At 48.5% G+C, this 25,314-nt stretch overlaps 1 protein-coding gene across 3 annotated transcripts in view; it reads left to right on the top strand.

Annotated features, from left to right (window-relative positions):
* LARGE1 (LARGE xylosyl- and glucuronyltransferase 1) overlaps positions 1 to 25,314 on the top strand; it is a 259,637-nt gene that overhangs the window by 222,248 nt on the left and 12,075 nt on the right. For all 3 annotated transcript variants that reach the window (XM_083181138.1, XM_083181137.1, XM_083181140.1), the window contains 3 exons: positions 1,922 to 2,026; positions 13,019 to 13,131; positions 14,342 to 14,467. In XM_083181138.1, coding sequence (XP_083037264.1) covers positions 1,922 to 2,026; positions 13,019 to 13,131; positions 14,342 to 14,467 — 344 coding nt within the window. The remainder of the gene's footprint in view (positions 1 to 1,921; positions 2,027 to 13,018; positions 13,132 to 14,341; positions 14,468 to 25,314) is intronic.

Here is a 25,314-nt window from a genome sequence, read left to right as displayed (position 1 = left end):
AGGTGGGAGATGGGGGCATTGGGCTGAATGAAGGGGCCCTGATACATAACTTCCAGGGTGGTAGAGGATGTTTGATATGCAGAGGAGGGGTGGGTACTCTTTACCTAGAATGGCGCCAGCGATTGAAATCGCGGTCGTCGTGGGTAAAAATCGCGGTCATCGCGGGTAAATCGGGATGACCGCGATGCCCGCGATCACCGCGATCACCGCGATTTTCCCATAGGGAACAATGTTAAAACGGCAGATTGACCGCGATTTTACTGTTAAATGCCTCATTGGACCCGATTTGGGGCCAAAAAGGCCAAATTAACCCTTAAATGTCCCCCCAAATTTTTAACGCCACCCCACGATCCACGCCAACCCGAAGCGTGGCGAGCGCAGCGAGCCCGCGAGGGGCGGCGGTACGCGTCCTCCGACCTTTTCATGCCCTACTATCCACTAGGGCGTGGTGTGAGAATATAATAGTGTGGCGAGCGCAGCGAGCCCCGCGAGGGGACGCGGATACCTTCACAGGTAGACGCGTCCCCTCGCGGGCTTCACAGGTGTCCGCCTCGCCACGGACACCTGTGAAGCCCGCGAAGGGACGCGCATAACTGTGAAGGTATCCGCGTCCCCTCGCGGGGCTCGCTGCGCTCGCCACGCTTCGGGCTCGGTGGCTCGCTGCGCTCGCCACACTATTATATTCTCACACCACGCCCTAGTGGATAGTAGGGCATGAAAAGGTCGGAGGACGCGTACCGCCGCCCATCGCGGGCTCGCTGCGCTCGCCACGCTTCGGGTTGGCGTGGATCGTGGGGTGGCGTTAAAAATTTGGGGGGACATTTAAGGGTTAATGGGCTCTGTGGCCCATTTAACATTGATTCCTATGGCCAAATCGGGTGGATTGAGGCATTTAACAGTAAAATCGGGTCCATCGCGCCTTTTAACATTGATTCCTATGGGAAATCGGGAGCATCGCGTCGCGGGCATCGCGGGTACATTTATGGCCGGCCGCGACGCGACCGACACGATTTTCATGTTTAACATTGGTTTCAATGGGAAATCGCGGGCATCGCGTCGGTCGCGTCGCGGCCATACATAAATGTACCCGCGATGCCCGCGACGGGCGCCCTTCTAGGTAAAGAGTACCGAGGGGTGTATAGTGGAGTGGGCATATTATTCATAATTTTCAGGTGGGAGGACAGCTTGCTTGACTGCAGATATCTCCAGTTCCCGGAACTAGATTTCTTAGATTTTAATGGAATTAAAAACTAGAGAATCCCACCTACCAAATGGTATTGGGGACTAGGGGATCAGAGTAATCTGCCAACGAGTATATAAAACTACATACCAGATGTGTGGAGCTGGAGCAGTAACCAGCTGCTGGAAGGCTGATATCTCTGGTTCTGGGAAGAGTAGAGACAAGCTCCTAATGTCCATCAGAGAGTCCCAGCTTTTGGAATATACCCTCAGAAAACCTCTAAGTCGGACAGAACCTGAAATATCTGACTGGGAATAGCAATTAACAGGGTTGGATGGGGACCACTGCTTTGAAGTCAGATATCTCCGGTTCCCAAGGGCCGATTTTTAAAATTCTTGTACCCATGGAAAGAGGGGATCCTCAGCTTTCATTCTTGGGTCCTTAAAATCCTAGGGGGGTTGCGCTACTGTGCCTGGTGTATATCCGTGCATCATACTGTATGTGCCAGGACTGAGCCGCCCCACTGGCAGTGCCCATACATGCAGTAAGACTGATATGGGCATAGCATCGATCGCACCTTAGAATCTCGCTCCAGATTACAGAGAACACTGGTTACCCGGATACATGTGCATTGCAAATCCAGGGGAATATGTATATGTTTGGTGTAACTCCCTCATTGTCAGCAGGTGTTGTCTGTGCCGCACACGTAACACAATGACACAACCTTCTCTCTGCTTACAGGGCAGCAAGTTCTCGGGCTGGTGGAGAACCAGAGTGACTGGTACCTGGGGAATCTGTGGAAGAACCACCGACCGTGGCCGGCTCTCGGCAGAGGATACAACACAGGTACTGCGCAGTGTGTGTGTCTGCGTGTGTTTGTATGTGTGCGTGTATCTGTGAACCCCTTATTGGCATGGTACCCTGATGATAATTCTACAGTGTCTAGGTCAAAAGGTCCATAGATGAAAGGCCGACAGGATCAAAAGGTACCATGGCAATGTTGACGCATAAATCGCCGACACACGTTCCCCCCCCCCCCCATGTTTTCTCAGCATCTGCCACAATTGGGAATAGTAACCAAACATGGGTTAACCCTGTCAGTCTTTACTACCTGTCAACCTAATGCATGTCAACCATATGCGTCGACCTAAATGATGTCATTTTTTTAGCTCACCCAGTAATGTCTGACCAGCTGTGCTTTAACAGTCCACACGTGTGATCAGTTGTGTGTCGTTTGTATTTGTTGTGAGGTTGTGTTACCCTGCTATAACACAATTGCACCTGGAATAACTATCCGCAGAGAGGCACGAGGCACCGGTACAAATGCCATATTCACGATCAAAGTTATTATTCTTACCAAATGTAGAGGCTAATTTATTGGTTGATGTTGGTTACAACACACATTATAATGATATTATATTGAGCCCCGGATAGCAGCGATAAGTAATTATAATTCTCAGGTAAAAGACCTGATAATCAATAAATGGGCGCCTCGGTGGGGCTATCAATCTTGCCCGATCCACTTATGTATCAATGTGTGAAATTGTCTCAACAAGCTTTGCTATATCTCCCCCATGTATATATTGTGCAGATTATGGTGGTGTTCCGGTTTTCATGCTGTGGTTTGTCCCCTCCTCTGCGACGGCCGTACTGATCATAGTCGGCCTTATTAACAACGTGGGGGGGGGTGAGGTTTTATGGCAGAGGCGGCTCGGGGGGAGAAGACAATGCTGCATCTTGCGTAGCCTGGCTCTGCGCTGTACTGATCCGCTGACCCGGCAGTCTGGCGGAGCTATTTCTATCTCTGCCTGTTTGTATTAGTTAATTACTTATTGATGTCTTAACGTGGCCCGTGTAAGCCACCAGCGGAAGCCGCAAGTGATTCATCAGGCTGCGAACCTGTCAGCGCTCGGCCCAGGGAACGAGAGCAGGTAATGTTCTGCCGTGTGCTGTGTATATTTCCAGCTGAGAAATCAAGACACCAGCCCCAGGTGCCTCAGGCACAATCCTACTGATATGTCTCAGCGTGCGAGGGCCCTGCCTGTCTTGCAAGGCCGGCTCCATCGTCCAATATTCGCGGCTGCCAGGGGTCTATTTATTGTTTAATATTTGCACCGTATTTTCCTTTTGAGGTGATATCTGCAGACGCTGGAGACACCCAGAAATAATCACAGCGACTGTATACCGATGGAGCAGGGTTTATTGTAGCATACAGCGCACAGTGACATGTGGGTTGTGAGGATTTTGTCCTAGTGCTCTCTCCCAGTTGCAAAAGAGTAAATAAATGAAAGAATCGACCTTTGTTTTTGTTTTTTTTTGCTATAATGTGTCATTCGCTGCACTACAGTCTGCTCCACCTGTTAGCGTATTGTATTATGAGTTGTCACTAGGCTGGATTACTTCTCGGAGTGTGGGCTATGCAGTATTCATTATAACACGCCGTGTGCCCCATGAATAATAAAGGTAAATTTACTAAAGCTTTTAAAAATGAAAAAGATGTGATGTTGCCCGTAGCAACCAGATTCTCTCTATCATTTACCTATTCCGTCATAGAAAATAATGGACGGAATAAGGTTGGTTGCTATGGGCAACATCCCCTGTTTTCAGCTTTAGTAAATTTACCCATCGAATAGATTATCGTAAATCACGGGGACATGGGCTTCCACCTACGCAGGTGGAGCGGGCTACAGTTCATGTGCGGCTTTCTGTAAAAAAGGCCATGTTGGGATCCCCTGCAGCCTATGGCACTCGACATGGAGAAGAAGGGGTATTTGGGGGCTTAGGGGGTATTTATAGGCTGACAACATTTCACGTGGCCAGGTAATGGAATTCATAGCCGGGAACCACGGTGGAAATCGGCGCAGGACACGTAAGGCAAAGATGATGCTATTCGGGATATTAAATCTCTCTCCCTCTGCAGCTTGCACTGAGATATGTATAACTTCATTGATTTTTCCCATAATGCAGTCAGAGAGACTCAGCGATTCTTAACTGCAAACAAAGCGGATAGGCGTTTACCTGCCATTATCTCTGTCTCTATGAGTGAGAGGCCCCAATGTAACGTTTAGTGGGGAAAATGATTGCAGGCGTTTCGTATTCCCGTCCTGTCATTTTATACCTGGGTCTCCTGCCTCAGTGTGACTGCAATTATTGCAGGAATAATATCCCTGTGGGTGAAAGCGTCCTTGGGTTCAGGAGTGGCCAACGGCCATTACCAAAGTCTCCACCTTGGCCATTGGCCTAGCAAACCAGGGGTGGCCAAACCGGCCCTTGAGATCTACCAACAGAACCATGTTTTCCAGGCCACCTGTGAATCTGTAGAATGTGTCGGTTAGAAATGAATGCAGAACACATTTGAAAATGTGGCAGTTACTGTAGTAATGACTTTATCTGTGCTGGGAAATGTGGCAGTTAGTGATGACTGCACCTGTGCACCAGCTAGGTGGTCTGTGAAATGTGACAGTTAGTAATGACTTCATCTGTGCCCCAGCTAGGTGGTCTGAATAATGTGACAGTTAGTAATGACTGCACCTGTGCCCAAGCTAGATGGTCTGGGAAATGTGACAGTTAGTAATGACTGCACCTGTGCACCAGCTAGGTTGTCTGGCAAATGTGACAGTTAGTAATGACTGTACCTGTGCACCAGCTAGGTGGTCTGGGAAATGTGACAGTTAGTAATGACTGCACCTGTGCACCAGCTAGGTGGTCTGGGAAATGTGACATATAGTAATGACTGCACCTGTGTACCAGCTAGATGGTCTGAGTAATGTAACAGTTAGTTATGACTGCACCTGTGCCCCAGCTAGGTGGTCTGGGAAATGTGGCAGTTAGTAATGACGGCACCTGTGCTATATCTAGGTGGTTTGGGAAACGTGGCTCTTGGTAATAGATCTCAAGGACCAGTTTGGCCAACACTGCCCCTGGCTTGGGAACCCGTGTGCCTAGGATGACCAACCGTCCCAGTTTGCAGTACCGTTATAAGGACCGTGTCAACCCTCCCCAGTATCCCTATTGTCCTGGGTTTTCTTAAAAGTGTGTGAACGGAAATGTACAGTGACTTTACAGGGTCAATTCAATTGTTTCTCCAACTTGGCGAGCATACCAGAGGGCATCACAGGGTAAAATGCCCTCTTTAATCAGCGCTACTTGCTGCATGGTCCCCGACCAATCAAAATCCATTTTTGCCGTACTGCTATATTCCATCTCGGAATACGTGTTTCTAAATCTGGAATGTGCTGTGTTCCTCGTCCCCGATCCTATAACCTAGTCTAGATGTTCATAAATGATTCCATTGATTAAGTTTTCCTTTCGCTGAAACTTTTGTGCCCTGAATCCAAATCTGAGCCGTTAATTTAATTCTCACCTGATAATGCTGCTCGGAAAAAAATCAAAACCACTTAACCGGCAATGTTTCTCCTCTAAAAAGAAAGACAGGAAGGATTTCAACATTAGAGTGGTGTTCAGTATGCCGGAGAGGGCTGTGTGGGATTTCTAAATTTATATTGTCTCATCAAACCATTAACCTGCAATGACAGCATTAAATACAATATATAATATTACATTTTGCTTATGGTGGAGAACCGATTTACCCAGAAATCCCAAGGGAGGTGGGGCAGGTAAGGATTAGAAGGGCCAGAGACTGTGTACAGGAACCTGGGACTGCAGGGGTGGGCAGTGGGGAGGGGGTAGCCACGCCCCTGCAGTGCCACGGCCACGACCATTGCAGCTTGGCAAATTGATCAGAGTACCAAGCTGCAATGGCGTGTGGGCGTGGCACTGCAGGGGCGGGCAGTGGGGAGGGGGTATCCACGCCCCTGCAGTGCCACAACCACGCCCATTGCAGCTTGGTACTCTGATCAATATGCCAATATACAACTTGAGTGTGACAACTTCTCACCGTGCCGCTGTAACAGGCAAATGCAGATTATTACTACCTGCAATTAACATAGCAAAACAAGTTGTGTGTTCTAATAATCAGGATTTGCCTGAGCCGTCTGCTAATCATTTACTAGGTTATGGAATATGTTAACATAAATAAATAAAAACGCTGATTGCGTGATGATGGAATTACTGAATCCCCGCTGATTCGGAAATGTTTGGCGGTAAAACCCCCTCTATGCTCGTCTGCTTCTCATTGGCTAATGTGCTATTTCTTACATAGAATTCAGTTGTCTGGTTTGCACAAGTGTGGAGAGAGATAATGTGGCTTAGTATATCTGCCCCTTGGCTCATACTTTATCTCTCTCTCCACATGGTCAGTGGGATCTCCCGGTGGCCTGAGAGTTGTCTATGCCGTAGAAGATACACGGAAGCACCGTACATGATTACGAGGTGGATATCCCCCTGCGTTGGGCCATCCCACGGTTTTGGAGGCATGAACAATTTAAAGTCTGATTTGGCAAAGTGAAAGCTTCAAAGTATTGCCTAGCATCACATTGGCCCACGTCGTTAGTTAATTAAAAACTTTTCCTTTTATCTCCTGAAGTACTACTTGTTGGAGCCTCAGCTAGGTCTTAATGAGGCAAAGATAGTGAGGGCACATTAGGACAGTCTATTCCATGTATCTCAGTTACACAGTACATGGGGATGCTTTACTGACATGGGGTCCCTATATAAAATGTGCTTATACGGTGGAAAGGTCATCAACTGAGAGTGCCCGATGTCCGCCATTACAGAGCTGGCACCTCCACTGCATGGCAGTCATGCAAACCAGAAAAAGACTGGTTTGATTGGGATGTAGTTGGCAAGGTTAGGCTGCGGGAGGGGTGATGGGGGATAGGGTTAGGCTGCGGGAGGGGTGATGGGGGATAGGGTTAGGCTGCGGGAGGGGTGATGGGGGATAGGGTTCGGCTGTGGGAGGGGTGATGGGGGATAGGGTTAGGCTGCAGGAGGGGGGATAGGGTTAGGCTGCGGGAGTGGTGATGGGGGATAGGGTTAAGCTGCGGGAGGGGTGATGGGGGATAGGCTTAGGGTGCGGGAGGGGTGATGGGAGATAAGGTTAGGCTGTGGGAGGGGTGATGGGGGATAGGATTAGGCTGCGGGAGGGGTGATGGGGCAGAGGGTTAGGCTGCGGGAGGGGTGATGGGGGATAGGGTTAAGCTGCGGGAGGGGTGATGGGGGATAGGGTTAGGCTGCGGGAGGGGTGATGGGGGATAGGGTTAGGCTGCGAGAGGGGTGATGGGGGATAGGGTTAGGCTGCGAGAGGGGTGATGGGGGATAGGGTTAGGCTGCGGGAGTGGTGATGCTTCACAAATGATTTCCGCAATGCCATCACCATAACAGTGATTTCCTAATTCTGCAACATAATCGCCTTACAGGAAGAGATTTTAGTAGATCATTGGCAGGAAATGGACATTTGGAATCGAGAACACGGGATGTTTTATTTTTTTTCTCATTCGGACATTTCATTTTATTGACATTAATTGCTTAACATTTCATTTAATTGCGCTAGTTTTTTTTTTTACGTCATTAATCTCAGGACGGTTAATCCAATGCTTGTAAATTGCCGATGTAAACTGCAGGGGAATTCACAATGAATCACAGAGAGTAATGATACATGCATATTATTACTAGCAAAAATGTACATTTTAAACAAATAAAATACAATTATGTGAACATAACCATTAAGAAAAAATTAAGGGATAAAAATAACCCTATTGGGAATATAGATGGTAAACTCCATGGGACAGGGACTGAAATTAACGACTAAATAGCCTTCTTTACAGTGCTGTGGAATATGCGTGCGCTATATATATATATACTGTTAATAAATAAATACAAATTATAACTACTAGATGATGTGGTACTTGTGGAGTATCACGGCTCCCATCGTATGGCATACGATGCGATACGATTTTTACGATGGCATCCGATGCGATGGCACCCGATTTTGCACTAAAATGCATTGAAATGTGTATTAAACTTGTGAAATGCCCCCAAATGCCATTTTTCATAGTGCACCACCCCCACTATCAACGTCAACCCAAAGCGTGGCGATCGCAGCGAGCCCGCGAGGGGCGGCGGTACGCGTCCTACGACCTTTTCATACCCCCACTATCCACGTCGGCGTGGAGTTGAGAATAGAAAGTGTGGCGAGCGCAGCGTGCCACCGAGCCCGAAGCGTGGCGAGCGGACGCGTATAGCTGTGAAGGTATCCGCGTCCCCTCGCGGGGCTCGCTGCGCTCGGCACTTTCTATTCTCAACTCCATGCCGACGTGGATAGTGGGGGTATGAAAAGGTCGTAGGACGCGTACCGCCGCCCCTCGCGGGCTTGCTGCGCTCGCCACGCTTCGGGTTGACGTTGATAGTGGGGGTGGTGCACTATGAAAAATGGCATTTGGGGGCATTTCACAAGTTTAATACACATTTCAATGCATTCTGATGCATTTCAGTGCAAAATCGGGTGCGATCGCATCGCATCGCATGCGATTTGATCGTATACGATGCGATGCGATTTTTAGCATACAATCATCATACGATGAAGGTCGTGGGAGCCGTGATACTCCACTACTACCGATGATGTTCCCAGTTTCAACTCCCCTCAGTGTCGAATTTTACAAAAGGCCTTCTAATTGGGTGGCTGAAAATAATGGTCACATTTTCCCGACCACCCAGCGGGTCACATGTTCCAGGTCACCCAGCAGGCGAAATGTGAGAGTTCACCAACTGTCACATTTCCAGAACACAATGGTGATGCATTGTAAATGGCAGGCGCCCATTTTGCCACGTAACTCCTAAACAAAACAACCGAATAATATGCCATTATTTCTCTATGAACCAAGACCTTTCATTTGGTACATGATGTGCCCTGCATCATATCATTGGTACGTCATCCCTCTGCTATTAGGATAATACAAAGGCTCTTAAATTCGGTCCTCAGGACCCCACACAGTTCACGTTTTCCAGGTCACTCAGCAGGTGCACAGGTGTATTGATTACCCATTGACACATTTTAAAAGACCCACAGGTGGAGCTAATTATATCACTTGCGATTCTGTGAGGAGACCGGCAAAACATGCACTGTGTGGGGTACTGAGGACTGAGTTTGAGAACCTGTGGTATGATTGATAGATAGATAGATAGTGAGGAGATCAGTATAGTATAAAATGTCGACATGCAATTTTTCATGTTTCTGGTCGTCTATGTCGACATAGGTGCTTTGCATGTCGACCTTTTGACTGTCAACCTTCTGACCCTGTTGATCTTTTCACTGTCGTCCTTTGGACCCTGTCGACTTAATGACGGTCGACCTAGAGCGTCATGCCCATATCTTGTCCAGAGGATCCTGGCTGCAGTAAGTGGCTGCCGGCTCTAAGCCGACCTCTCTCCCTCATAGGATTTGGCGAGTCTCCTGGTTCCTGCTACTCCTCCTCCCCATCCATTCCTCTGTGAATGAGGGTGAATTTCACAGTGAGAGAGCACAATGCCCCCGGTGCATTGTATTTAAAACTCAGCTGAACATTCGCGCCATCTGCTCTCTTTCAACAGCTGAGACTTTCTGTGTGTGTTGAGCTGGCACCGCGGTGCCCCTGCCCCGTTGTGACCTTCAGCAGGAAAGTACAGAGTGCTGGATGCAGACTGGCAGCTATACGGCAGCCGGTGACTCTGGGACACGCTGGCGCCTTATACATATATAATATTAATGCATTTTACTTGTACAATACGTAAGAAATAGGAGGACGTGCAGCCACTTAGGGGAATTGTTCTATAACAAAGCCTGTGTTTTACAATGCTCGTTATTATAGCGGGAGGCGCTGATGTGGGTCTGTGTCAGGCTGATTTACTGACATATAAATGAAAGCTAGGAAACCGGCGGCTGCACAAGCCGTTGTGGAACTACAGGAATCAGAGATCCCGGGGAATGATCGGAGATGGTCACCCCAAAAATAAATAAAAGGCTACGGCTGAGATATACTCTATGTATCTCACTTGTAATATCCCTCGAGGTATATATCTGGCTCCTCTGGAGCTACATATATATATATATATATATATATATATATATATATATATATATATATATATATATCAGTACTCTGGCGCTCCTCTGGAGGTATATATCAGTACTCTGGCGCTCCTCTGGAGGTATATATCAGTACTCTGGCGCTCCTCTGGAGGTATATATCAGTACTCTGGCGCTCCTCTGGAGGTATATATCAGTACTCTGGCGCTCCTCTGGAGGTATATATCAGTACTCTGACGCTCCTCTGGAGGTATATATCAGTACTCTGGCGCTCCTCTGGAGGTATATATCAGTACTCTGGCGCTCCTCTGGAGGTATATATCAGTACTCTGGCGCTCCTCTGGAGGTGTATATCAGTACTCTAGCGCTCCTCTGGAGCTATATATATATATATATATATATATATATATATATATATCAGTACTCTGCCGCTCCTCTGGAGGTATATATCAGTACTCTGCCACTCCTCTGGAGGTATATATCAGTACTCTGGCGCTCCTCTGGAGGTATATATCAGTACTCTGGCACTCCTCTGGAGGTATATATCAGTACTCTGGTGCTCCTCTGGAGGTATATAGTATATCAGTACTCTGGCGCTCCTCTGGAGGTATATATCAGTACTCTGGTGCTATTCTGGAGGTATATATCAGTACTCTGGCCCTCCTCTGGAGGTATATATCAGTACTCTGGCGCTCCTCTGGAGGTATATATATCTGTACTCTGGCGCTTCTCTGTTGAGATATATATCAGTACTTTGGCGCTCCTCTGGAGGTATATATCTGTACTCTTGCGCTCCTCTGGAGGAATATATATATAAATACTCTTGCGCTCCTCTGGAGGTTATATCTGTACTCTGGTGCTCCTCTGGAGGTATATATTTTAGTATTCTGGAGCTCCTCTGGAGGTATATATCAGTACTCTGGCGCTCCTCTGGAGGTATATATCTGTACTCTTGCGCTCCTCTGGAGGTATATATATATCAATACTCTTGCGCTCCTCTGGAGGGTTATATCTGTACTCTGGTGCTCCTCTGGAGGTATATATCTGTACTCTTGCGCTCCTCTGGAGGTATATATATATATCAATACTCTTGCGCTCCTCTGGAGGGTTAAATCTGTACTCTGGTGCTCCTCTGGAGGTATATATCTGTACTCTTGCGCTCCTCTGGAGGTATATATATATATCAATACTCTTGCGCTCCTCTGGAGGGTTATATCTGTACTCTGGTGCTCCTCTGGAGGTATATATATCAGTATTCTGGCCCTCCTCTGGAGGTATATATCAGTACTCTGGTGCTCCTCTGTTGAGATATATATCAGTACTTTGGCGCTCCTCTGGAGGTATATATCTGTACTCTTGCGCTCCTCTGGAGGTATATATATATATCAATACTCTTGCGCTCCTCTGGAGGGTTATATCTGTACTCTGGTGCTCCTCTGGAGGTATATATATCAGTATTCTGGCGCTCCTCTGGAGGTACAAGATACGTTCTGCTTGGAACCTCAAAGTTCTGGTGTTTTCGGGTTTTCAGCAAAATTGCATTCATCTGTATTATCCTATACCTCAGAGGATAGAGTATTGACGGGGTTACTCATAAATGTGAAAGTCGCATTTGCCATTTAAAATATAATTTTATTCAAGCATCCGCTGTCTTTAAAAGTCAATTACAGCCGTCAGAGTACAAATACCAATTAAGTCATGTGAATTCTATGCAACATTTGCATATAAAATAGTAACCTGAATTAATGCTTTGAATAAAGCCAGCGGGAGGGGCGAGGACATGGGCAGCCAATCAGAAGCAGCAGACAGTCGTCATGAGTATCAGTGCAACGGATGTCGATGTGCGCAATTTCAATGAGTCACCCAACTTCATTGTATGCGTATGACGGCGGGTGTGCACATTTCACCGCACATGTCACACCTGCGACGTGGCGGACGATAGACGCGGCTGGCTCCATCTGTAAACATGTAGATGGATATAATTATTTAAGCTGCAATTGGCACTTGTATTAAAGGCTGTATTATCTGTAATTGCACGGAGAAGCCTCTGGCAGTGATTAGGTTAAAGATTGGTAATGGAGGCAGATATTGAGCGAGAGTCTGTCTGCAGCTGGGACGTGCGGCCTGTCACAGCGGCTCACGCATAATAATGACACTTGTAATAGGTTCAGCGGCTCTAGCAGAGTTTATTGGAAAGAACAGACTCAGAACGGAATCTATACACGGGCGCAACATATGCTGGCTATACGCCGCTGCCACATGCAGATGTTAAACCTCGCCTGATTCTGTACGTTAAACGGGGCTTATTCAACTCAGCGCACCACCTGGTCGGGAGGGTGCTCACTCCGCTTATCAGACCCACAGGATCCCCTGATGGTCAAAATACCGGCATGGTCAACATGACGACATTTGAAATGCCAACATGGTCAAAATGCCGACGTTTAAAATGTCGACTGGTCAAAAAGTAGCAGCCGCAGGACGCAGCTGAAGAAAAAACAGTGACCCCAGCCAGCCTTGTCGATCCAAGTGTGCGAAGACTCAGCATCGGACACATATAAATGAGGGGTGACACACCCCCTCTTGAAATGGCCCACCGCCACCCCCAAACGACTGCGGCATGTCAACTATGGGGGCAGAGTGTGTGATGTCGGACAGAGAGATATGCACAGTGTCGACATTCTTAATCTGGACATTAGAATGTCGACAGCCGTTTGTATCTGACAATAAATATACAGGAACGTTTTCTATCGGTGACGCAGGTGTGCGTGCGCATGTGTGAGGTTTCTGGGTAAATCACGTAATTTTGCCCCTCCACAATACCCGGTGTGTGTAACCCCCCCCCCCCCCCTCTAACTCTGCTTTTCTCTTTCTTCCAGGGGTGATTCTTTTACTCCTGGACAAGCTGCGCAAGATGAAGTGGGAGCAGATGTGGCGCCTCACTGCGGAGCGGGAGCTGATGAGCATGCTGTCTACCTCCCTGGCGGATCAGGTGAGGCCACGCAGCATTGTGTAGCGCTCACATGCGGCGTAGCGGGGAGAGGAGGCAGCTCCCACGGTGCCTCTGACCTCATCTCCCCGGTACCTCCCTGCGAGAAGCATCTCCTTTAGTAACCATAACCCAGTTACAGCAAGTTAATATTTAATGCAAACAAATTTTAAATACTGAATTGTGAGCACATTGGAGTCAGCAATAAGCGCCGGCGCTGCTGTGCGTCAGCATTTCCTCACCGCAGGCCGCAGCCGAGTTCGCTAGCAGGTCATCAGGCGAGGACGCCGCCACAGCAAATCAATTATTGGCGCAATTTCTAATAAAATATCACCGTGGGGACTGGATGATAAGCAGATGCATGATTTGTTTGATTAGCCGGTTGACGCACGCACTGCGGACCGAGAACGTCTGTTGTAACATTGCGCCATGGCTGAGACTTACCGTGCGACGACATGTTTGTCAGCATTCAGGCCTGCTGATGAACGTGCCTTGTAAGTTTCTCAGTCGCTGCCAGTTACCTGCTTAAGTTCCAGCCGCCCCGCTGATATGTCCCCCACCGAGCCTTCAGCTCGCATTCAGAGAACCCACGCTGATTATTGATCGCCGTAGACTAGGTTCTGCGGACTGAAAGACCTTTGTTATGTCAGAGACGGCGAGGAGTTTGTAAGACGCGTCAGTCCGGAAAAAAAGTTTTCAAATTAGCCGAAAGCTTTAAAGGGAGATCGATGTAAATATCCTTGGGTGAAAGTCACTGCTCCGAACCCGACGGCGCCCTGCGACAACATCTATGTGATTGTATTGAGATGACCGCTACGGGCGATCTCCCCTCTGTGCTGTATTGATGTCTATCGCTACTTTGTTGAGCTCCCCACCCCCCCCCCCCCCCCTCTTTTTTTTTTTTGCTATTTGACCACAAATTTGGGCCTACCCTGGGAGAGATGCGTCCCATGCGCGCAGCTGAATCGGCCCTGCCGGCTTGCTGTCTGCACAGACAATGTCTGTCCCGGTTATGTCTGGTCTGTTTGTGTCGTCTCCTTCTGGGCCTTGGTGAAGCTGAGCAGCGCGCGGTGTAATCCCCCTGGGCCGCCACTCTGTACATGAGCAGATAGCTTACAATTTCCTTCATTCTGACGGCACGGAAAAAGACATTTTGCAGGTGTGTTTCCTCTCCCGGTGCGTGCGGGATGCTGAGCTGTCTGTCTCTCCCCAGGACATCTTCAATGCTGTCATCAAGCAGAATCCCTTCCTGGTGCATCAGCTCCCCTGTTTTTGGAACGTGCAGCTGTCAGATCACACCCGCTCCGAGAAATGCTACCGAGACGTCTCCGATCTGAAGGTGAGGTATGAATGTGACAAGCAGCCACAGATTGCATGTGTATGTACAGCACTGTAAGGGAAGAGTGTGTACGTACAGCAGACATACCTGGGATGTAGCGTCACTGTAAGGGAAGAGTGTGTACGTACAGCAGACATACCTGGGATGTAGCCTCACTGTGAGGGCAGAGTGTGTACGTACAGCAGAGATACCTGGGATGTACCGTCACTGTAAGGGCAGAGTGTGTACGTACAGCAGACATACCTGGGATGTAGTGTCACTGTGAGGGAAGAGTGTGTACATACAGCAAACATACCTGGGATGTAGTGTCACTGTGAGGGCAGGGTGTACGTACAGCAGAGATACCTGGGATGTAGCGTCACTGTGAGGGCAGAGTGTGTACGTACAGCAGAAATACCTGGGATGTAGCGTCACTGTGAGGGCAGAGTGTGTACGTACAGCAAACATACCTGGGATGTACCGTCACTGTAAGGGCAGAGTGTGTACGTACAGCAGAGATACCTGGGATGTAGCGTCACTGTAAGGGAAGAGTGTGTACGTACAGCAGACAGGGCCCGGGATGTAGCGTCACTGTGAGGGCAGAGTGTGTACATACAGCAGAGATACCCGGGATGTAGCATCACTGTAAGTGCAGAGTGTGTACGTACAGCAAACATCCCTGGGATGTAGTGTCACTGTGAGGGCAGTGTGTACGTACAGCAGAGATACCTGGGATGTAGCGTCACTGTGAGGGCAGAGTGTGTACGTACAGCAGACATACCCGGGATGTAGAGTCACTGTAAGGGCAGAGTGTGTACGTACAGCAGACAGGGCCCAGGATGTAGCGTTACTGTGAGGGCAGAGTGTGTACGTATGGCAGACATACCCTGGATATAGCGTCACTGTGGGGGCAGAGCGTGTACGTACAGCAGACATACCCTGGATGTAGCGTCACTGTGGGGGCAGAGCGTATACGTACAGCAGACATACCTGGAATGTAGCGTCACAGTGAGGGCAGAGTGTGTACGTACAGCCGACATACCCGGGATGTAGCGTCACTGTGAGGGCAGAGTGTGTACGTTCAGCATACATACCCGGGATGTAGCGTCACTGTGAGGGCGGAGAATGTACGTACAGCAGACATACCCTGGATGTAGCGTCACTGTGGGGGCAGAGTGTGTACGTACAGCAGACATACCCGGGATGTAGCGTCACTGTGAGGGCAGAGTGTGTACGTACAGCAGACATACCCGGGATGTAGCGTCACTGTGAGGGCAGAGTGTGTACGTACAGCAGACATACCCGGGATGTAGCGTCACTGTGGGGGCAGAGTGTGTACGTACAGCAGACATACCCGGGATGTAGCGTCACTGTGGGGGCAGAGTGTGTACGTACAGCAGACATACCCGGGATGTAGCGTCACTGTGGGGGCAGAGTGTGTACGTACAGCAGACATACCCGGGATGTAGCGTCACTGTGAGGGCAGAGTGTGTACGTACAGCAGACATACCCCGGATGTAGCGTCACTGTGAGGGCAGAGTGTGTACGTACAGCAGAGATACCTGGGATGTAGCGTCACTGTGAGGGCAGAGTGTGTACGTACAGCAGACATACCCTGGATGTAGCGTCACTGTGGGGGCAGAGCATGTACGTACAGCAGACATACCCGGGATGTAGTGTCACTGTGAGGGCAGAGTGTGTACGTACAGCAGACATACCCTGGATGTAGCGTCACTGTGGGGGAAGAGCATGTACGTACAGCAGACATACCCGGGATGTAGCATCACTGTGAGGGCAGAGTGTGTACGTACAGCAGACATACCCGGGCTGTAGCGTCACTGTGAGGGCAGAGTGTGTACGTACAGCAGACATACCCTGGATGTAGCGTCACTGTGAGGGCAGAGTGTGTACGTCCAGCAGACATACCTGGGATGTAGTGTCACTGTAAGGGCAGAGTGTGTACGTACAGCAGACATACCCTGGATGTAGGGTCACTGTGAGGGCAGAGTGTGTACGTACAGCAGACATACCCGGGATGTAGTGTCACTGTGAGGGCAGAGTGTATACATACAGCAGACATACCCGGGATGTAGCGTCACTGTGAGGGCAGAGTGTGTACGTACAGCAGACATACCCGGGATGTAGCGTCACTGTGAGGGCAGAGTGTGTACGTACAGCAGACATACCCGGGATGTAGCGTCACTGTGAGGGCAGAGTGTGTACGTACAGCAGACATACCCGGGATGTAGCGTCACTGTGGGGGCAGAGTGTGTACGTACAGCAGACATACCCGGGATGTAGCGTCACTGTGGGGGCAGAGTGTGTACGTACAGCAGACATACCCGGGATGTAGCGTCACTGTGGGGGCAGAGTGTGTACGTACAGCAGACATACCCGGGATGTAGCGTCACTGTGAGGGCAGAGTGTGTACGTACAGCAGACATACCCCGGATGTAGCGTCACTGTGAGGGCAGAGTGTGTACGTACAGCAGAGATACCTGGGATGTAGCGTCACTGTGAGGGCAGAGTGTGTACGTACAGCAGACATACCCTGGATGTAGCGTCACTGTGGGGGCAGAGCATGTACGTACAGCAGACATACCCTGGATGTAGCGTCACTGTGGGGGCAGAGCATGTACGTACAGCAGACATACCTGGGATGTAGCGTCACTGTGAGGGCAGAGTGTGTACGTCCAGCAGACATACCTGGGATGTAGTGTCACTGTAAGGGCAGAGTGTGTACGTACAGCAGACATACCCTGGATGTAGGGTCACTGTGAGGGCAGAGTGTGTACGTACAGCAGACATACCCGGGATGTAGCGTCACTGTGAGGGCAGAGTGTGTACGTACAGCAGACATACCCGGGATGTAGCGTCACTGTGAGGGCAGAGTGTGTACGTACAGCAGACATACCCGGGATGTAGCGTCACTGTGAGGGCAGAGCATGTACGTACAGCAGACATACCCTGGATGTAGCGTCACTGTGAGGGCAGAGTGTGTACGTACAGCAGACAGGGCCCGGGATGTAGCGTCACTGTGGGGGCAGAGCATGTACGTACAGCAGACATACCCGGGATGTAGCGTCACTGTGGGGGCAGAGCGTGTACGTACAGCAGACAGGGCCCGGTGTTTGGAAGAGAAACGACTTGAGATCAGTTACATTAGTTTAATATCTGTGAATTAAAGAATCCAAATCACATAAGGTCATCAATGATTTAACGACTTTGATCTGGCACTGACATAATTATTTTATTACGACAGCGGAATACGCAGAACCTTATTCTTCTTCACTTCACTTCTGACTTCACAAAATATTAGGTTGAGTCCCACAGTCCCTGCTGTCACATCTGTCAGGAAGTACACATTGTAAAGGTCATCTCTGGACAGAGTCAAAATATGCAAACGAGCCAATCAGACATTCCCGTTCGTGGCCTCGTTATTTGCATAAAACCTGCTTAATATGCTACAGCTGTTGCCCGAAGCTGCAGACAATTCAATTAAGAGGATAAAAATGCTTGTTATTCTCCTGGCCGCATTGTCGCCGACACGTGCCGCCTGCGGTTTTGCCCTCCAACCGGCTTAATAGTCGACCGGCCAATCAGGGACTTTCTCTCATCTCTGACGGACTGGCCGTTCATCACTGCTACATTTCCCGCCAAATTATCCTGACAGATATAACTGATCATAAAGTCATATACTATAATGTGATTCTCTTATACTGTATATAGCACACTATACAACCAACAGTAAATTACTTTGCAATTACCCTGAGGCCTGCCCGAACAGACCGCTGCAACCTACTTCATGGCGTGCTAAGATTTCAGAGACATCCTTACCCTCCCCCATTGAGGTGCCCATTTAGTGAGTCCCAAAATTTGTTCTGTTGCCTGAAACAGGATTGCCGCATCTTTGAGCGTTGGGGTTATTGAAGTGGGTGGTTAATTTCAATTGCAAATTGGGCTTTTTGCTACAGTATCATAAATTGTTGGATCTGGGATATGGACGAATTGATGAGGCTCGTATTAAGCAACACGCCAATAAGCCCATTAATAAGCCCCTAGTTTGTCCAGTAGCTGCACGCAGGTTATTTACATACGCTGCAGAAGAATATAGAACATAGGGGAGTACAGTGCTACATACAGGGCCGAATTAAGCCTTCGGGGGGCCTGGGTCACTTTAGACAGGGGGGCCCCCCTCCCACTTGTCAGTACTGGCCGCAAACTGCACGGGAGAATATTACACGGTCAAAACACAGTCAGTATAAACTTGGTCAATGGTTAACTGCAGGGGGGGGGGTTAATATAAACATAAATAAAATGTTAAAAAAAAAAAAATATATATATATATATATATATATATATATATAGTACAGCAAGGTAAGGCACTCCAGGACTCAAACAATAATGGACCGGGGTGCTGCCCAAAGGGTAATGTAGGCAGGGGTACACAGCAGCACTCACTCGGATTTATAAATAACACGCCACACAGTGGGACTAGGTGTCAAATAGCCGACGTTTCGGATATCACTCCTTTATCAAGACCAACACATCCAATATATATAATACCACATGAGAAGCCTGTTGTGTCCTTCTACCTTACTCTGTAGAAGCACTGACAGGCTCAGCACTGCCTCTGATTAAAAACCCTCCCATGACGAGGCTGCTGCTGATGCTGTCCTCCATGAACCTGAGAAGCATGTGATGAGCTCCACCAAGCAGAGCTCAGCACAAGCCTCTTAGCCTCTGACCTCTTGTGCAAAGTCTCATGGGACTTCGTCAGCTCCCAGTAATGCACTGCACACTTGTGCAGTCAGTGTGCCTTGGCTCCAGATCCTCAGCACCATTAATCATTGTCACATTGGCAGATAGGTGAAGCTGCAGCACTACCCCGCTCCCATGCACAACTCTTTTGCTTAAAAAAAAAGGCCCCTAGATAGAATGGGGCCCAGAGGTACTGATCGCCTGAGCCCCTCTTAATCCGGCCCTGGCCACATACTGCATAAGGTGTTCTATCTGTGCTCAGGCAGGGGAAGCATCCCCCTCTTTGATGTTCCACGCCACGTCTTTTCATTATCGTGCAGACTTATTACATCCAAAGTAAGTTCCGTGTTTCCATTCTACACTCTATATAAGTAATAAGAGATATAATGTAATTAATAAGAGCTCAGTGCATCAGAATTAATGAGGGGTAGAATGATCTGTTCCACATTCACTCTGAACTTAATAATAAGGAATAGAAAGTTGAGCGTAACCCGTCATATAGTCTCGGAGACAGAACGCGGATAGGAGCTTCCACCGGGAATGAAAGCCATAGGGCAAGAAGAATGAGGAAATTATAGTTCTGGCCCAAAAAGCTTACAATCTAAAGGGATATGAAGGTAAGTACGCCCTCTGCTCTATTTCTATTGGGGATATTTACTAAGATGGGAGATCTATTTCACATGGGATCCAATGGCAACCAATCAGAAGCCACTTCTAATTTATTTAGCACTTTCTAGGAGATAATAGTTTCTGATTGGTTGCCCATAGCCACATCCCGAAATGAAACAGAACTCCCGCCTTAGTAAATTTTCCCATATGTTGAGTTGTTTGGATAAAACAATGCATGTGCTCACCAGAGATGGTCTACAAGAAAATGGCCCCCACTCTCCAGCACACTGATGGTGGACATAGGGGGCTGTGTACCCAAGGATTACAGGTGATTCGTGTCCCAAATTGCATGAACCTGTGGAAGAGCTACTGTATAGGGACTTGATGGCTAACCTTGACACTCAAGATGTTTTTAAACTACACATCCCAGCATGCTCTGCTTTAGTTTTGCTATTTTGGCCATGCTAAATCTGGTGCAGAGCATGCTGGGATGTGTAGTTCAACAACAGCTGGAGTGTCAAGGTTAGCCATCAAGGATATAGGGGGCTATGTCTACCAGAGATTAATTGGGGCTATACCTCTATCCCAGTATTTAATATATGGCCATTTATATAACTTTTTGGGCACAGTTTTCTGACGCGTCTTTCAGACTGAGATCCCCAAAATGCTTTTCCAAAGGCATTCAAGTACGGCGTAAAGTTATTTTCTTTACCTCCCTGAGAACCCCTCACAGACGTCAGCCGTAGCATTGAATTCTTACACACAAAAAGCGAAATCTGCCAAATGTGAATTGATCCATATTATCTGAAGTATAAAAACACGTTTTGATCAAGTGTTGCGTGTAAGTAGGCGCAGGTCCTGCCCCGCGACTTTCCTTTCATCCGGTGCAATGTTACACAGTGGGCAGCCATTTTGACTCTATACACCGCCATTGTAAAAAGTCACTGGCCTCGGTAATTGCAGTCCATTGTGGCGTTAATTAACCCGAACTTTGTTTTGCGGGTTCGTTTCGGCGTTATGAAGTGGTGAGAGCTACAATGTGACCTTCGTGTCACGCAGGGATCGTTAAATGTCAGCCGCACACACCTCTCGGGGGCTAAGAAAGCCCTTTAATTGCTTTGCTAATTTCTGCCTAAAAGCTTAAAGTAATTACAAAGAGCGCATTGAACGAATCCTAGAAAATACAAGTGCGTAAGTTATTTCCCCGAATGTCTGCAGGCTATCTCTCCGTGAGCCATACTCTCCTACTCTCGCACAGTGCCCAGGAAGCACGCGTTTTGGGTGGCGCTCACAAAAGAGTAGACAACCTTCTCACATCCCGTCCTTTTCTGCTGTGACGTGGCCTCAATGGCGCAATATTCTGTGAATCGCGCTATGTGACTCCATTTTTGTTTAAAGTTGCAACTTTTGCATGTTTTTTTTTTGTTGCTATATTACATTGAGCACTACACCCCAGTTTGTTGTCTATTTGGACTCCTAGATCCCTTTCAAGTACTGAATTACCCAATTCATCCCCGCCTAGGTTATAACTAGCACACTGGTTATGTCTCCCAATTTGCATAACCTTACATTTATCTACATTGAACCTCATCTTCCACTTTTTTGCCCACTCATCTAGATTGTCAGGATCATTTTGAAGCATGGTGACATCTTCTGATGATTTAATAACTCTGCTCAGTTTTGTATCGTCCGCAAAGATGGATACATTGCTGAGTAACCCCATCCCAATATCGTTGATAAAAACTGCCCCACCGTGCACAGTAATTCAAACAGAAAAGCCTGTTCCAGGGGCTTCCTTATCCATCATGGTGTATGTGATGTCATGAAGATAAGATGAGAGGGGGCTGGAGGGACATATAAAGGTGGGGATGCTGCTAGAGAGACACAGGGAATGGAGCTGCTATGTGTATAAGTAGCACTACTGCTGTGGGCATTATGTGTATAAGCGGCACTACTACTGTGGACATTGGGCCTTATTCTGGTTAGGTCGGTGAAGCGTACGTACGGTCCGTCTCACCGTGCGTTTCCCGTACGCTCGCGGTGAGCGAAAGTCCCCCCACAGAACAGCCTCACACGGATGGTCGCAGACACCGACAATGGTGAGTGGCGTACACTTGAGCATACGCCACCGTGTACGGTCGGATGTTGTCCGTTTTCACACCGACACCTTTCGTATATCTGGGCGTACGCCACAGTGCAAGTAGAAATTGAGTCCAAAAACATCCTTGTTGCTCTTCGAAGTGGTTTATGTGTATTTTTCTAAGAAAAAACGGGTATGTTTGTGTTACAGTGAAAAAGTTGACACATGTCGACTCCTGTGAATTGAGTGTCCTGCTTTTTAAAGTATACCAAAACACTTTCTGAATGGGTGTAGATGGTTATAAAATAACTACCTTGACATATATAAGCAGGTCTTAGAATGAATATTACCTAAAATTAAACCAACCTTTACATGTAGAGAAGTGTAGAAAGATAAGCTTCCAATGTGTTTGAGGGCTGTGTGTGGCTTGCAGGTAGTGAAATAATGGTTTTCACTTAATAGGCTGCAGCATTGCTTATTACATTCAGGTGTAGTAATCAGCGTTAATTAGCAGACCCAGGCGTCCGCTCTCATGCAGTATCTCTAGGGGTAGGCTGGAGCTATCTTTGGCGTCCGCCTGTTTTTGGTCCAAAATGCACGGTGCGTTCGCCGATCGAGGCGGTTGTGGCACCATGCATTTTGTGTGCACACCCCCGTGTACGCCCAGTTTTCCTCATTATTCCGGCCGTTCCCATAAAAACGCCCACATGCCGCCCACAATGACCGTGTTCTTGCGGACAGGTTTTTTCGCACGGAGAGACCCGTCCGTGAGCGGTGTGCGGTCACCGCACATGTGCATTGCGAAAGATACGCATGCGCAGATGAAAAAAAAACCCGATCCGCCCGTATACGGTCCCACCGTACCAAACAGAATAACCCCCATTGTGTATAAGTGACATTACAGTGTGGCATATATGTATAAGGAGTATACTGTGTAGTGTAACATGAATAAGGAGCACTACTTCCTGTCATTAAGTGAATAAGGGGCAATACTATACAGTGTCATATGAATCAGGGGCCCTACATGCGAATATGATTGTGCTATTATGTGGGTACTATTGTGTAACCACGCTCCAACCATGTGAGACCACTGTCTAGTTTGCATTGGGTCTCGAAAAATCCTGGAACTGGACCGGGCTCTGCCTAATGGGTGGGGGGTCATGTTTTGGGGAAATGAGTTCCGCCCACCTCTCCAGGACCACTGTGAGCCCTGGCTCCGTTACACCCATCACTCTGTATCAGGCATTGTACGGGGAAATAACGATTTTCCCGCTGCCAGCAGAACTCCGTCGTACGCCTTTCCATTATCGCTCAGCGTCTGTATTCCCAGCGGATCACAGTATCTGCCGGCTCTCTGAGTATCACAATAAGCAGGGACGTGCCGCAGACTGTATGCCCAGAGCCACCAAGTGCCCCCCGCCTGCGGGGAATCCACCTTTATTCTCAATGACGTGCTTCAGTGCTCCTGTACCATGAGTGGTATTCCTCTGACACTCCTGCCGGAGATGGGTTATTATGTTGGAATCTATAGGAGCGCATTATAATGCTGTCACAGTCCCCTGCAGCCTGAGTGCCAGCACCAGCAGGGGGCAGCGCAGATGAGAGAGTCTTCTACAGGCAGCCAAGTGCATGAGATGCTAGCTCTGTTCTGTGTGTGTGTGACCCTCGGCTACCAGCGGGGGCAGTATTGTACTGCTGTGTCACATGTAATGGGCAATTCAGTAAACTGGATTTATAGGGGTATATTTGCTAAACATCTGGGTGTTTAGATGAGATGTGGTCGGGGCCTGTTGAGAACCATTATTGTATATTACCAATAAGGAGCCTTTATGTTCTGATTGCAATTATTTGTGTTGCATTAGTAGAATCCAATCCCCAGAGACATATCCGTTATAATTATGATGTTCCAGGTTACGTGCTCAATTGTTTTATGCTATTCCCCAAACGCCCAGCGCGGGAACGTGTCCAGCAGCCAGCTCCTACTAATTAGAAGTCATCCATACACACTGACAGGGGCTCGCTGATCAAATACGTTCCTGCTGTCAAACCCTCCGCTGCCTCCAGCCACGAAGAGGTTAAACGACTTTAATTTTCTTGGTCAAACACCCCAAATGTGGCTGCTTTCAGTCTTGCAGCTGGAGGTTGACAGCTCTGTATAATGGTGACTTACAGATAAATGAGGGAGATTTGAAGGTTAGGACCATTTTTTTTGTTGTTGTTAGAGCTGCAGGAAGGTTTCTAGGGTGCAGCTGCTCTGCCATCTAGTGGTCGGATTGATAATGGCAGGCATCATTGTTTCCAGGAGAAATCCATAACCTGGGGTGAGTGCGATACACAGCAAGTAAATCCGCCGGCTGCCGCTGTGTCCTCAAATCATTGCTGTAATGACGGCAGTATCCTGTGCTGAAGTCTACAGCATTGGAAGCCGTCCCAGTGCACCACGCACAGGACTCAGTCATTCATCACAGCACAAGCAGCTCCGTCACCTTCCCCTCGCACCAAGTTGTCATTGCATTATACTCTCTTGGCTCATCCTAATACCGCCATCCGCTGTCAGGGGGCCAGAGACGGACAGAACAACTAATGGGTCAATAAGGCCAGAGTGAGAAATGTGCCCGGTGTAATTTGTTACAGCTGCATCCCGCTGCAGGAAATATTACTCTCACAATGTTGAGTTGTTAATGGAGGCAGCAGGAAGCCACAGACTGAGAGTTATATAGTGGGAGGAGCAGGGTCCCCCAGCAGCACAGAGTATATCAGGAGATGAGTGATGTGTCAGTGAGGACAGGACTGCATGTGACAGGGGCAGTGACATGATGTGAGGAGGGGAATGGAGGCAGCAGGAAGCCACAGACTGAGAGTTATATAATGGGAGGAGCAGGGTACCCAGCAGCACAGAGTATATCAGGAGATGAGTGATGTGTCAGTGAGGACAGGGCTGCATGTGACAGGGGCAGTGACATGATGGGAGGAGGGGACTGGAGGCAGCAGGAAGCCACAGACTGACAGTTATATAGTGGGAGGAGCAGGGTCACCAGCAGCACAGAGTATATCAGGAGATGAGTGATGTGTCAGTGAGGACAGGGCTGCATGTGACTGGGGCAGTGACATGATGTGAGGAGGGGAATGGGGGCAGCAGGAAGCCACAGACTGAGAGTTATATAGTGGGAGGAGCAGGGTTCCCAGCAGCACAGAGTATATCAGGAGGTGAGTGATGTGTCAGTGAGGTCAGGCCTGCATGTGACAGGGGCAGTGACATGATGTGAGGGGGGGAATGGGGGCAGCAGGAAGCCACAGACTGAGAGTTATATAGTGGGAGGAGCCGGGTCCCCAGCAGCATAGAGTATATCAGGAGATGAGTGGTGTGTCAGTGAGGACAGGGCTGCATGTGACAGGGGCAGTGACATGATGTGAGGAG

This window comes from Crinia signifera, chromosome 4 (genome assembly GCF_055691185.1).
Source record: "Crinia signifera chromosome 4, ASM5569118v1, whole genome shotgun sequence".
Taxonomy (NCBI): Eukaryota; Metazoa; Chordata; class Amphibia; order Anura; family Myobatrachidae; genus Crinia; species Crinia signifera.
This window is presented reverse-complemented; position numbering and strand designations above follow the sequence as displayed.